The 15,460-nt window shown below is 49.6% G+C and overlaps 1 protein-coding gene across 1 annotated transcript in view; it reads left to right on the forward strand.

Moving 5' to 3' along the window:
* Positions 1–15,215, forward strand: part of CTNNBIP1 (catenin beta interacting protein 1) — a 46,471-nt gene extending 31,256 nt beyond the window's left edge. Inside the window, exon 5 of the mRNA XM_080921217.1 lies at positions 13,097–15,215. Coding sequence (XP_080777343.1) covers positions 13,097–13,155 — 59 coding nt within the window. The 3' untranslated portion in view covers positions 13,156–15,215. The remainder of the gene's footprint in view (positions 1–13,096) is intronic.
* Positions 15,216–15,460: the final 245 nt, after the last annotated feature.

The following is a 15,460-nucleotide window of genomic DNA, read 5'->3' on the forward strand; positions in this document are numbered from 1 at the left end:
GCTACCGTGTGTTCTCTGAAGGAGTGCTCTTAACTGCTGAGCCAGCTCTCCAGCCCCTGCTGTCTCAGGCTTGTGTTCGTTTGAGACAGGGTCCTATATGGAGCACACTGGTCTTGAAATTTCTTTATAGCTGAGGATGATCTTCACCTTTTAAACTTTTTCCACTTATTTATGTGTATTAACATGCCTGCCATGACCCGTGTTTATGGAGGTCAGAGGACAATTTGCAGGAGTCAGTTTTCTCCTTCCGTTATGTGGGATCCAGAGATTGAACTCAGGTTATCAAGCTTGGCAGCACATTCCCTTACCTGCTGAGCCACTATGCCCACCCCACCTTGAGCTTTGATCCTCTTCAGTGCTGGGATTATTGACGCACACCACCACATAGTGTTGAGACTCACACTCAGAGACGTGTGTGCCAGACAAACACTCTACCAATTGAGCCACTCCTCAGCCCTGTTAGCTCAATTACTCTTTACGTTAAACTACAGCTTAACTTATTTTTGTGTGTATAACTATGTCCCCTGTTTGTATGTAAGTCCCTAGAAGAAGGGACCAGATGCTATGGAACTGGAATTCTGTGTGGATGGTTGATTGTAAGCTGCCATTTGTGTGCTGGGAATCAAATCCAAGGGGCCTCTAAAGAGCAGCAAGTACTCTTTACCACCTAGCCATCTCTCCATCTCCCCTTTAACTCAGTTTTTACCAAGAGGTCCTAACTGGCATTTTGTTGTTCGGTTATTTATTTATTTATTTATTTATTTATTTATTTATTTATTTATTTATTTTTAAGACAGGGTTCCTCTATGTAGCCCCATCTGTCCTAGAACCTACTCTGTAGACCAGGCTGGCCTTGAACTCAGAGAGATCTACTTGCCTCTGCCTCCTGAATGCTGGGATTAAAGGCGTGTGTACAACCACCACCCCTGCTTCTAAAATGGTATCTTGATTGATGTTAGCCCCCTGGTCCACTCTCCACTCCCATAGTCAGAGTGGCTTTTAAAGACTCAGAAGTCAGCATTGGCAGAGTCACAGTATCTCAGTGGCTCCTGCCACCCTGACACCATGGTCCACTGATAGAGTCACAGTCTTTCAGTAGCTCCCTGCCACCCTGCACTGTGCCTTCACTCACACCTTAGTAGGCATGGGAACTGACTACGTCCACCCCTCCTGCTTATGCACTGTTGGGTTCCAGAATTCATCCTTCAACCTCCTGTAGCCCAGACCAGGCCCTCTGCTTACCAGGTACAGTTCTTGAGCTTGGGACTGAGGCTTCCTTCTAGGTGGGCATCTGTGTGGCACCTCTAGGCAATACAGATGAATGTAGTAATTGAGCAGGACTTGGGGCTAGAAGTTAGAGAGGCAGAGACTTCTGTGAGTGCTGTCTCCTGGTCCCCGAGCATGACCAAGCCGACTTGACAGTCAGACAGGACTGTGCTTTGAACCAAGGAAATCAGTGCTTCTATGGGAAGTTGGCCCTTCTGAGATGAGCTAGCTGCAGACATGGTGGGGTGGGGCTGAAGCTTCTTGAAGCAGGCACAGAATGCTGAGCATCTGTTTCTCTTCGGTGCTATCCCATAGATGTGTGTTGTCTCTCCTGGCTCTGAAGTGATGCATGGTCACTGTAGGAAATGGGAGAGGAGAGACATGACTTGAAGGGTTGGGTCCTACTATAAAGCCATGACTCTGTTTCCTTTCTTTCATATTTTGGCAGCTTTTACAAGATAAGCACTTCTATTGGCGTTTACAGCATAAATACTTTGATATTTATACACATATGTGAATATATATTTTTTTCTCTTAAACTTCAGGCAGTTTCATTGAGCTCCTCAGCAATTTTCAAGAAAATGTTCTGGCCGTTGCATAATCTGCAGCGTCTGTCTTATCATAAGTTATTGACCAGTCTCTTCCTGTTAGAGCTCTTTTCTACTATTAATCATAATGGCAAGCATTTGGTCGGCTCCCTCTCTGTGCCAAGTTCCTTGCAAAGCAATGTAGAAGGGTTCTCCCAATGAGTGTCACTCCAGCCCTGTGGCATGTGTTCTCTCTGGCTGAGAGAGGTAGCTTAAAACCATAGAGTTAGCCAGTGTGGGTTCCAGATGTGACAGATGTTGACCAGCATCAGTTGTTCATCTTTATCATTTATGTTAAGATAGATCTATGGATGGATCACAGGCCAAAGCGGGGTCCATTGCTGCTTGCCTGCCTTTCTTCTTTCCTTCTGTTCTGGGGTTGAACCTAGGCCCTCATTCATGCTAGACAAGGACACTAAGCTACGTCCCCAGCCCTTTATATGTCTTTTTAAGAGGACAGCATATTACCTGAGGACCAAGTATATTTGAAATGGTTACATGGTGTCAGTAAGGGGATGAGGGGGATTAGAGGCTCTTTCTGCTGCTCTGCTGTCCTGCACTTGCAGGAGACTTTGAATGTGCCCACTATGGGCAGTTCATGCCCTAGTGCCACACATGGTACAGGGCACCCAGTGAGTACCAGGTATTCCAGACCTCTGGTTTGCAAAGGCCACACTGTAGCCAATTGCCTGCATAGTCATTGTTGGGTTTTGTTTTTTTGTGTGTTTGTTTTGTTTTTTACAATTTAATCTAGTGTGTGTACACACTCACACATGTCATGGGATGTGTGCAGAGGTTAGGGGACAGCTTGTGGGAGTTGTTCCTCCACCCCGTGTGGCCAGAGATTGAACACCAGTAGTCAGGCTTGGTCGCATCTGACTCTACCCACTGAGCCATCTAGCTTGTGATTTGCCTTAGCCTCTCAAGTGCTGGGATTACCCATGAGCGCCATCACACCTGGTGGAATTGTTGCTCTTGGGTGGGCCCAGGGCTGACATGACTCATTTTGATCCCCTTGTTCTTTCTCAGCCTAGGGAATCCTAGGAAACATGCCAGGTCTGGCTGCCTTTGAGAGCTACTGGTTGTCACAGTGGCTCTCTGAGCCTGGCATAGCCTTTGTCAGAGTCCACTTTCTCCAGAGATTTCTGGGGAAGGGCTGTGGCCTTTCACAAGCCTGCTGGCTTTCCCCTGCAGAAACAGCACCTGGTTGAGGGTTCTCCTGAAGAGCCTAAAATGGTTCCCATGGTCTCATGGTTAAACTGACTTATTATTTAGCTTATTATATAGACGTATTATGATAGCTAGGTTTTAGGGAAGACGTCAGGAACTAGGCACTTTGGAAGTGACCCAGTTCTACAATTCCTCCACTTGATCCTTGTGGTGCCCTGGGACGGAGGAGGGCAGAATGAGCGGCTCCATCTCCCACCCCTTGCTTTAAGTTCTGTGGAATCCCCCCTGCCCTAGATGCACTCTACCTCTACTCTCTCTTCCTTCATGTGTCCTCTCACACCCTCCTAGAGCCAGCTGGTACCCGGCTCCCTGAATGTGTGGTCCACAGTGTCAGCAGTCTGTGGGGAAGGGTCTGTGGTTTGCTCACAGTCCACACCCAGGCCCAGAACAGCTGATCCTGCGCAGACCAAAGCCTCGTAGAAGGGCTTCCATGCAGCAGCTTCCCTCCACTGTGGTTTCTGGCTCTCCTCTCCCCGTGCCTGGTTCCTTTGAGGCTCCTTCTGGGGCCCCAGGTGAGATCAGTCAGTGCTGAAATTGGAGTCAGCCCGGGGAGAATTCACAGTGGGACAGGAAGCTCAGTCTCTTAACTTTAATCAACACTTCTGTGAGAATTACCTGTAACCCAGTAACAAAGTTGAGCCAGAAGTCACATGATGGTACAGAGATCCGCGGGGATCTGGTTCCTAACTCCTGTCACTGAGAAGAAAAGGAAGAGGGACGAATGTGCTGAGAAGCAGGCTGGCTGCTCCCTCAGCATCGTAGTTTAGCTCACATTAGCCAAACATCCCAGTTCTGCTCAGTTAGCCCAGCTTGGTGGGTTCTGTTCTTTAAAGCTGAGAACAAACGCTTGGAACACATTAAAGTCCCTGGCGTGCCTCAGACTTCCTAAGAGGTGGGTCTCTGTCCTGGAAGGGGAGCAGAGGCTACTCTGCAGCCGCTGGACAGTCCCAGTCACATCAACCTCTCATTACTATAAGCTCAGCGTAGCATCTGATGACAGCCCTGTCCTCCATTAAGGGCAGACAATAAGGTACCTGTACAAATGCAGAAGAGCTTTGAGTGTGTAGATTTCCACCTGTGACTGGCTGGGGGTGGGGCCCACTCAGGAAGCTAGAGTGCAGGGTCCAGGCCTTCCCTCAGCCCCAGTGAATCAGCACCTGGCAGGAGAGCCTGGCACTCTGTATTTTAAACAAAGCAGGACTTGGTGTTGCACACCTTCAGTCTTAGCACTTGGGAGTTGGCTTGAGCCGTTGCCACACTTAGGGACCCTATTAAAGTGCAGGCTCCTGTGCTCGTCCCTAGACTCAGTGAAGTATAGTGATGCCCATATCTACCTAGGAGGCTGCATCTTAAACAACGCTGGCTGTGATGAAGTTGGACTGCTGCCTAGCTACTGTGGTAGCTGAGGTAGTAGGGTCACCTGAGCTTAGGAATTCCAGGCTAGCCTCGGGCAAGATGTCAAAACTGTCTTGGGGATGAGGTGGAAGGACCAAAACAAGTAAGAAGGAAAGGCCTCCAGGGTGGTCCTGATGTGCAGAGCCTAATGCAGGGTCTTTAGTGTGTGCCCTTGTGGAGACAGGCCCTTGTCGCTCCCACATTCTGTCCTGTTCTGTTTGTTTTTCTGTTGCCCAGAAGCCACTTATGAGAGGAAAGGATTTATTTCCTCTTACAGATCACCGGACATTTTTGAGGGTGTCAAGCAGGCACTCAGGGCAGGCCCTCTGGCTGTTCCACACAGCATTATGTCCAACCAAAGACCTCACAGCCAAGAAAGCACAGCAGGGGCCATTTTGCCAACTCTCCCCCACCCCCACCAGGCACCTACCCAGGGAGCAATGCCTTCCACTGTGGTCTGGCCCTCCTAGATCAATTAGCAACAAAAACAGTCTCTCATAGCAGGTCTGATCTGGCAGTCCTTCAGTTGAGGCTCCCTTCTGAGGTAATCCTAAGCTCTGTCAAGTTGGCAGTTGAAGCTAACTAGTATTTATGACTTACTCACATTTTCTGGTCTAGAAGAGCTTATATTTTGGGGGAGACATAGGGAAAATTTAAGTGGGGAGAATGAACACATGACTTAGGAAAGAAAGCTGCAAAAGTCTTGTGTGTGTGTGCGAGTGCACGAGCGCTCGCGCACATCTCAGGAGGGTGGGATTGGGTGTAGGGATCTCAGGGAACACAGCTGGAATTTGACCCTACAGTTGTCCTTACACATTATTCCTAGTATGTTAAAGTAATGGGACAGGTGCTCTTTAACATACTTTGCAAATGGGTAAACTGAGGCTGGGTGGGCAGGGACTTGGATACACAACTAGCCTAGGTCCTAGATGCCAGGTCTTGCTACTGGGGTGCACTGAGGCAGCTGAAGCCTGGGAAGAGCCTTTAGTTGTCTTCTGTATATTCATTATCCGGTGCTAGGAATCCACCTCTGAGAGCTCTGGGTGCCGGAGCCCAGTAGGTGCCACTGAGCCTCCTGCTGCTAAGTCCTTGGTGAATTGGAGCCCACTGTTCCCATAGCAACCCAAGTGTATTGCTTCCTTGGGTAAAAAGCATCCCCTGGGAGCTTTGGGGTATCAAAGAGGAGGTGTATAGAACACCTGGCTCATAGCCTTGGGCTGCTAAAAACAGCACATGCTGCCCAGTGGGTGTTGGTTTATGTGGAAGGAAGCCCAGTACAGGGTGAGCACCAGCCTCACTCCCCTCAGAAGTTCTTCCTTTGGTGAGCCCCTGGGACCTGCTTTTCTAGGCAGCCATTCCCCAGAGCTGGAAGCTGAGGCATTGCAGTTAAGTAGTAAGATAATGAGCACTTGGTAATACTCTAGATTATGAACTCATGGTGTGAGGAAATGCTCCCAACCCAGGTAGTCAGGGAAGGGGCCAGAGCGCCTGGGGGGGAACCACTGGACCCCTGGCATCCTTGGCTCCAGCATGAGCTAGTGCCATGTATGCTGGAGATGTCTCACTGAGCTTGAAGCTCACAAGGCTCAGGAGGGGCACTCCCTAGAGTTGTGGAAGCACTTAACCAAAGTGCCTGACATTGGTGATGACTCACAAAGGGGTTCCCTCTCCCCCTGGGGAACATGGAGCCTCTGCAGTCTCAGGGTTGCAGTTCGATAGCTTCTCAGGCTGCTAATCTTTTTAAAAGGCTTATTTTATTTCATATTTATGAATGTTTTGCCTGAATCTATGTCTGTACCACATGAATGGCTCGGGTCCACAGAGGTCAGAAGAAGCCATTGGATTTCCTGGAACTAGAATTACAAAAGGTTGTGGGGAACCAGACAGAGGTCCTCTGAAATTGCAACAAGTATTAACCCCTGAGGCATGCTGGGACTGCAGATGCATATACCACATTCTGCCCCTTACAAGGCTCAGGGATTTAACTTAAGTCTCTTATTGCCAGCCTTTCTCCTTACTTTTGTGTTAGGATCTCTGAGTCTGGAGTTTAGCAGTTGTCTCAACTAGCTGGTTAATGAGCCCCAAGGGTGTTCATGTCTCTGTATAGCCTAGCATGAAGGTTTCAGACGTACCCTGCTGTGCACCATGTTTACAGGGGTGCTGAGGATCCAAAAACACGGCCTGCTTGCGTAGCAGGTCTCTAATCTCACTTTGGTTAGCTAGGTATAAGGCTCCATAGGAGTACAGGAGATGATGAGCAGCTAACCCCAGAATGTCTGAAGCTGGAATAGTCCTGGGACGCCTGTGCCAGTGAGGGGTGCTGTGACCCTAAAAATGCCAGAGCTACAGCCCCATCTCAAGGCTCATGTTAGCATGGAAGTTGGTCTTTGAGGTCACATGGTATCCAGCTGTGGCTGGTGCTGCGCCTATGAGTTCCCGTTTTCCACAATGCCGTCTACATAAGGGCTGTGCCCATCCCGAGTTTCGGGGTCTCTGGGTTTGCAAGAGACAAGTTTAAGGTCATCCTGGGCTACGTATGGTGAACCTGTCTTAGGTTGCAACAAAAAGATAAGCAAGAATGATTCCCAACTTCAGGAACCCTTCTCCAAACCTCTTTGTCACTAACGGGATCTGGTTTTCAGGTGTGAGTGCAGGTTTGAGATGGAGCCTGGCTTCCAACACTGGTGTAAACTCATCCCCAGCTCACAAACAGACCAGTGACCCCATTGTCTGCCTCCCACCCCGGCTGGGCCGGCTTCCCTGTTTCTGTGCCACTGTCTGCCTCCCCCCCAGTCCTCCAGCTGGGCCAGCTTCCCTGTTTCTGTGCCATTGTCTGTCTCCCGCCCCGGCTGGGCCCAGCTTCCCTGTTTCTGGGCTTCTGCGTTTTTGTCATTCTTCTCTCCCAGTCATTTGACCAGCCCCACTAACCGGCCAAAGCTGGCATCAGGCGTGGGATGGAAGGACCAGTGCCTGCCCCACCCTGTTCAGAGAGCTGAGCCTCAGCCCTGCTTTGGGGTGAGTCACAGTCGCGCAGGGAGGCCAGTTGACACTTGACTTCATGTTGACTTTCCCCCCGCCATACCGGGCTGAGGTGGTGGTGGTTTTTCAATCCTGGGTCTTGTTGGTTCCATTCTCATAGTGACAGTGATTGGTCCAGGCTTTGACTGAGGCTTGGTGTTCCTCTGTCCTCTGGATGACTTCAGACAGACAGTTGTTTCTTTTCTCTTAGGAAAGATAACAAGGTGCCCTGTGTAGTTAAAGGCATGGGCTGTAGAACCTGGGCCTCTGGTTCACGCAGCCGCTTCAAGTCTCTGAACATAACCAAGAGCGGGGCCAGTCCCTGATCACACAGCATGTACACCAAATAAAGATCAGACTACCAGGGACCTAAGTCAACTGTAGGCTGCTTACCCAGCATTCCCGAGGCCTTGGCTTGATCCCCAGTACATACCTGTCATCTCAGCACTTGGAACAGGAGGTAGGAAGGTCAGAAAATAAAAGTCATCCTTGACTACACAGTGAGTTCGTGAGACCGTGTTTCCTACCCTCGCTTCTAACTCCCACCATCATGGTGCTGAGAACACTGAGGCAGCTGCCTGGGCAGACACGGGCACTGTCTCAGAATGGCCATCAGAGAGGGTGCAGGCTTTGTTCAAGGAAGGCTCTGATTTCTCCACTTTCCCATCAGCACTCGATACTGTCTGTGTCTTTTATCCTGCCTGCCCTATTTGTGTGTGTGAAGCTGCAGCTCCTGGGAACCTGGACTCCGGTTTCCAGAACGATGCAGAGCTGCTCTTGGAGCTTGCTGCACACGCCTGTAACCCCAGCACTCAGGAGGCAGAGCTGGAAGGATCCTGAGTTTAAGGCCAGCCTGAGTTACATAGCGAGACCCCAGTCTCTAAGAAATGTAGCTCAGTGGTAATCTAGCCTCTTGCTTCTCGTGTCCTGGATTTACTTATTTAATTCATCACTGAAAAGGGCTGATGCTGTGTGTGTGTGATAGAATTCAACTTTTTTTTTTTTTTTTTTTTTTTTTTGAGTGGTAAGCGTGAAAGGCCTAGCCGGTTGGGGGTGGTGCATGCCCTTAGTCCCAGTTCAGAGCCACAGAGCAAGTTCTAGGACAGCCAGGGCCACACAGAGGACCTTCGTCTCAGAAACAGAAAGGTGCCTGAGTTCTGTCCTCAAAGACCCACATGGTGGAAGGAGGGAACGGCCTCCTGCAGCTGTCCTCTGACCTCCACGTGCTGCGGCTGACGTTCTCACCCACACAGTAAATGAACAGTGTGAACGTTTGTCCCTCATGTCACAGTATTATTATGAGTGATGTCATCAGTTACTTCTCTTCGTTTTAGGATCGCTCGTGCAGGTAGACTCGCACATTGGCCTTATGCCCCACAAGCTTACCAGAGTCACTCTTTCTCAGAGCTGTTTAGTAAGTAGAAATTACAGAGCACTCTCTACATAGAAGACTATGATATCCACACATAGAAGTCATTCCTTCTTTCTAATGCATAAACTATTTATTTAGTTGGTTATTTTTGCCTAATTGCCCAGGAATGAACTTTTAGAACTATCTAGAGAAGCCAGGTGTGGTGGCGTAGTCCTAAAACTTCATTCAGCACCAGGAAGACAAAGGAAAAGACTTGTCACTCGAAGGCAAGTCTGGGACACATGAGAACCTGTCTCTCGTGTCCAGAGCAAACAAAAGTCAGTTTGAGTAGAAATGGCGAGAGCAGACGCATCTTTCATGTTCCTCCCTTGCTGGGTGGGTCTTAGCTCTGCACCCTGGTGACAACTTTATCAGGATGGAACGATTCCGTGTTTCCTCTCTGATGCATCTTTCATCAGGAGGGATGTTGGATTCTGTCAGATTCACTTTCTGTGTCTGTTAAGGGGATTGTGTGTGGTTTGCCCTTTACTCTGCTGGTAGGCTATATTACATCACCTGATATTCAGATGTTAAGCCAACCCTGCATTCCTACAATAAGTCCCATTTGGTCTGGAAATGTGATCCCTTTTTATATGCTGCCTTTCATAATTTGCTAACATTCTGTTAAACATCTTTGTCTAGATTCATAGAAGGTCCACATCTGTGGTTCCACTGTGTGTGTGTGTGTGTGTGTGTGTGTGTGTGTGTGTGTGTGTGTGATGTGTCTGTGTCTGTGTGTGTGTGTGTGTGTGTGTGTGTATCTGTATGAGATATGCATTATCTGGTTTCAGTAGTCTTATTGCTCAGTTTGTTAGAGAAGATGTTCAGGAGCATCTGAGTAGCTAACCTGCATCTGTTGGGAATCAGTGAACAAATGTTCTGAGCACCAGAGCTGTCAGTGGGTTCCACTGGGGAAAACAGAGCCTTACCTATAAAATGAAATGCTGGTCTGGAGGTGGAAAAGGGCCACTTACAGGACCACAGAGAGAGCACCAGAGGGTTCTGCTGTGCCCTTTGTCTCAGGAACTGAATTTTAGGGCTGCAGCCACGATGATCAGCTGAGTAGCTCTCCCATCCTTTTTGTTTGCTAATCCAAAGTCCAGAGACAGGAGGGACCAGCATCCTTTGGCTCTAACTGAATGCCAAGTTCCTGGCCCACTCCTGACAGGGACAGGTCAGGGGATGCTTTGCCCTCTTTCTGGCTTCAAAGGTAGGGAGTTGTCAGCAAGTCCCTTAGGAACAGGAGAGGATATGGGATGGACAGCATCTCTGAGGACTCTTTCTGCAGCTTTAACAACAGAACACTGGCTCCAAAATGAGGCCTGTGGGTTCCCAGTCAGGGAGGATCTAGCCAGCTGGCAGTGTGGGAGGGTAAAATTCTTACAAAGCTTTTGCTCGAGGTATCCTGTTACATATTCATCAGAGTAAATGTGTGACCTTGACAAGGTCATTGTCCTGGTTAGGGTTTCTATTGCTGTTGTGAAACACCATGACCAAAAGCAACTTGGGAAGGAAGGGGTTTATTTCACTCAATTTCCATAGAACAGTTCATCATCAACAGCAGTGAAGGCAGGAACTCAGGCAGGGCAGGAACCTGGAGCTGATGCAGAGGCCATGGAGGAATGCTGCTCACTGGTTTGCTCTTCATGCCTTGCTTAGCCTGCTTTCTTATAGAACCCAGGACCACAGCCCAGGGGTGGCACCACCCACCATGGACTGGACCATCCCACACCAACCACTAATTAATAAAAGGCCCTACAGGCTTGCCTACATCCCAGTCTTATGGAAGCATTTTCTCAGTTGAGGTTCCCTCCTTTCAGGTTACCTCAGCTTGTATCAGGTTGACATAAAAAACAGCCAGCACAGTTGCTGTCTTCAAAGTACAGGGCATGTACCATGAGCAGTTTGCAGAGCCCAGTGATGGGGATTTGAGCTTCTCTAAGGAGCCAGTGGCCCATTCCCTCCTGGGGACTCAGTGCTATTTTTGTGCATGCAGCTCTCTGCAGAGACCCAAGGTCCCTGCAAGAAAGCCCACGAGGCAGACTAGGAAGGAAGAGAGTGGGTTGTCACCATTCACTGCCACAGAAGCACCTTCTGCCGACACCTCCCCAGCACAGTCTTGCTTCGATCCCCTCATGCCTAGCGAGCTGGAGGCAGCCGTCAGAGAAACTAGCATCTGTTAGGTACCCAGCTCAGCCGCTGCCACTCAGGGTATGACGTAATCCTGGCGACGATCCTGCTTGCAGTGATAATGCATGGTCCCAGGACTGGAGTGAGAACAGAGAGAGGATCTGCAGGGCTTCTCGAGCAAGAAGCCAGATGTCTGTGCTCCTTTCCGGAGGCTTGTCTGTCTTTCCAAGAATGCCGATGAGGCAGAAACAGGCTGGGTAGATGATAGATTACGTTCCCTTAGCACCACAGTGCTAATGTGAAGGCAGGATTTCCGGATGTCACGTGTTCATGTGGGCCACCCTGCTGCAGCACTACCTGAGGTGCCTTCTGGCTCCTCCAGACAGCAAGGTGCACAGGAAGTTCTTCTTCGTGGTGTGGACAAGGATGGCCAGCACTGCTGACTCTGCACTCCACCCCCACCCAACCCAACCCTTGGAGGCCTTTCCTCTCTCTGCTGTTCCCATCTGCCTCTTTTAGGGAGATTGCCTCCAATAGCACAGCAGGGAGGTGTGCCAGAGGGCCACAGGCAGCCTCACTATTACGGCTTAGGGCAAGATGCTGGACCACCACCTTTTAGAAAAGGCAGACAGTGCAATGCAGGGACAGCTTGGGTAGGCTAGGGTTTCCAGCTCCTCCCTCCTCCCCTTGCCTCCTCTTCTGATTATGTGTCAGAGCCTGTCTTAGGGAAAACAAGACAGAGGGAGCGAGTTCATGAGTGGCTGGACTAGAATCTCAAATTTGGGATTAAGAAAAGCCATTAGGAATGGGTATCCTGTGTTTCCATCAAGCCCGGCAGTCAGCAGGCTGGAAATGGGCTTGGCCAGGCTCCTTGGAACAAGGGCTGGGTTTGAGCAAGGGGAAGATGTTGCAAAGATGAATAGTTTTTTGATTCATAACAGGAGGACTAGCAAGATGGCTCAGTGTGTAAAGGTGTTTGCTACCAAGCCTGACCACCTGAGTTCTATCCCTAAAGCCTATGTAAAAGTGAAAGGAAGGACCCAGTTTTATAGGGTTGTCATCTGGCCTTTCACGCATGCAGGGGTGTGTTTTCCCACCATACAATGATAGATAAGCATTTTTCAATGATTTGATTTGATTTTCAATCACAAATGACTATGGGCATTAGACATAATAGCACATGTCTTAATCCTAGCACTTGGGAGTCAGAGTCTAAAGATCTCTGTGAGTTCGAGGCCAGCCAGGTCTACAGAGTGAGTTCCAGAACAGCCAGGCTGTTACACAAGAAAACCCTGTCCCCCCAAAATCAGTCTCTGTGTGTGTGTATGTGTTATTTTATCAGCATTTTGCCTGCATATATGTATGTGGAGGTCAGAGGAGAGTTTTAGATCCCCTGGTTCTAGAGTTATAGATGGTTGTGAGCCCGTCTGTGGGTGCTGGGAACTGATCCTGGGTCCTCTGCAAGAGCAATGAGTACTCCTAACTGAGAAGAGAGGTTCCCAAGAAAATCTTACCTCCCACCCCACTGTGGTGCCCTTGGAGCAAGGGATGTGAGCAGAGCAGAGTCCTGCCCAAGTCCTGTCTCATCTCCCAGCCATGTAGCTTTGAAAAGGGCTCTAGACCTTACCCTGAAGCTTTGCAGCAGGATGGGATGACTGCCATGTCCCCAGTGTGGCTGCAGGAAGTCAAGTGAGAGGCTGGCTTTCTCAGAAACGTGTTCCATCTCCTTCCCTGTTGTTATTAGGTTACTGTATTGACCCAGGCTGGCCCTAAACTCACTGTGTAGCCAAGGATGACCATGAACTTCTGATCCCCTTGCCTTCACCTCTTGGGTACAAGAATCAGAAGCTGCCACATCGCCCAGTACACACGCTGCTAGGGATCCAACCCAATGGGTTTTGCTTGCAAGACGAGCACTCTGCCAGCTGAATTACATCCCAGCACTCTTTAGCCAGGGGTGGGAAAATAAAGGAGGGGGTCTCCCCAGTGAGCACAGGCAGCCTTTCTGCCTTGTCCTGATACCAAAAGCCATCAGCAGTTCTTGTCCCCTGGTCTGCAGGTGCAGAGGACGTGGTGATGGCGTTTTCCAGATCGGAGACGGAAGACCGGAGGCAGTAGCTGGAAGCCCCTTGGAATTCCCTAGAAGCTACCAATGGCCAAGAGATCTGTGTGGCTCCTCTGCCGGCTGAGTGGTAGCAAACCACCGACTTCTTACCCTTTGCTCCCCTTTCCCTATCCAACCCTCCCCACCCAGCCACTCAGCAGGGCTGGCATCAAGGTGGTTTGTGATTGGCTTGAAGGGATGGACTTGTGATTGGCTGCAGGAAGAAACCTTTTTATTTTTAAATCTTGACCAACGGGAAACCTTTTATTTTTATTTCTGACTCTTTATTTTTTTAAAAATTTACGCCTCGGTATCTGGCTTCCCTGGAAGCTATCCGAGCTCTGGTGCTTTATTTAGGTCATTTTTAGGAATGTGAAGAGGCCCAATTGGCTGCTTAAACTGGAAAAAGGTTGTGATTGGCTGGCTAGTGGGACATGGTCTTTTCTTTGATTGGCTGCAGGTGTTGCACTCACATCATCAACTTCCTCTGTTCCGAATGCAGAAAACAGGTTTTGGGATATTGATTGTTATATTTGACTTGGGAAAAAAAAAAAAGGAGAAAAGAAAGAAATGGAATGAGCTTTGCTATATTTATTACACAAAAAGCTGGCTGCTCCCTTCACAGAATGGGTTTGTGTTTGGATTTGATTGGCATTAAGTATGTGGGTTTGATCTCCCATTGGCTCACTTCCACTCGGCTGCTTACTTGAGGCCTGAGGGTACACCTGGAGATTGCATGTGCTTTAATGACCACACCTGCCTCCACCAGCAAAGGGACCCCAGGGACCCAGAGCAGAGTCCATAGCTGGAGAGCAGGGCCCCTAAGGAGCTTTGTGTTGTCCTGAGCCAGCAGCCCAGAGCTCAGGAGTGACCAGGAGGCCGGATTGATGGACTTGAGCTGGCAGCTAGCCAGTTTCCAGGAGCGAATGGATTGTGCAGAGCTCTTCAGGCCTCCCTGGCCAGGCCATGCTAAGTACAGGAGTGCTGACTGGCAGCTCCAGCCTCTCTGCTGCCCCCTGTGTCTCACTTCCCCTGACCTTGGCATCCCCAGATCCTAAAGATTATGAGGGGTCTTTACCAGAGCCTTGAACCCAAGCAGATACCCCAAGTTTCACTTCTAAAACCCTAGAGGCTCCAAGCACAACCTAGTCAGGCTTCTCAGGGGCCATTGCCGGTGGCATAAGTCCTGGGTAGCAGGTGTGTTCTACCTGAGCCCGAGCTCCTGTTACACTGTAGAAGGGAGAGGTGCCTGGTTTATTTATGATGCGCCCACTGGGAAGACCAGCTAGACTTTCACACAGTATGCCCCACAGGCTACTCAGATCCAGCCCCAGTGTCACATTTTAGAGCAGCTCCGAGAAGAAGGATCTGGGTTGTCATTTCACCCCCACTACGCCTTCCCTAGGAGCAAGAGAAGTGGTGAATAACTGACTGATGGCCCTTTCTGGTCCCCGGTACCACGATTCAGAAAACTGTTGGAGTATCTTTTCCCTTCTCAGGGCTTAGGCCTCCCATGTGTGCAGGAGACCATTGCCAGCATGTCTTGAAACCAAGCCCTGGGCCATCTCATTGGTGGTTCGAGCTTACCAGCCTTGTTCTAGGAGAAGAACTTGAACATCACGTCCTTCAGCACACTGGCCCTGTTAGCGGATGGTAACATGCTTCACCCATTGAGCTCCGGGGAGCAAGGACAGTGGAGAATCACTGAGCCCAAGGAGAGAGCATCATTCCTGGAGAGGGACAGCGTGTGTGAGCAGGCATGGTATGAGCTCTCATGCTGACACAAACATGCGCCTGCCCTGCCGGCTCAGTGTGGCCTGGAGATGAGGCTGGGCCCTGGGCAGAGATGGGCTTGTTCAGTCTCCGCTCACCTGTGTGATCATATCTAAAGTCAGCGTTGCCAGCTTCGGTTGGTTCCTGTGGCTGCCTCAGGGCCGAGCCCTGGTGATGGTGTGTGCTCTATTTTAGCAGTGTTTCTCAGCTCAGCCTCTGAGGTATCACTCTGGCTTCTTATTCTAACTGAAAGTCTATCTAATGGAGAAAAAAATAACAATAAAGATTTTTCACAGCTTGGTGGGTGAGCTGAGCTGGTTTCTCTCTCAAAACTGACACTACTGGGCCCCTTCCCAGGAGACAAGCAGAGGAGGGCGGGCAACATCAAGTTAGATAAGTGAATATGGCCTGGGCTGGGAATGAGGTTAGTGACTAGTGCATACTTAGTATGCCTGAAACCCTGTGTTGGTCCTGAGCATCACATAAACCAGTGTGGTGATTCATACCTGTAATCCCAGTAGTTCTGAGGCCAAGGCAAGAGGATTG

Source organism: Micromys minutus (genome assembly GCF_963924665.1).
Source record: "Micromys minutus genome assembly, chromosome: 9".
NCBI lineage: Eukaryota > Metazoa > Chordata > Mammalia > Rodentia > Muridae > Micromys > Micromys minutus.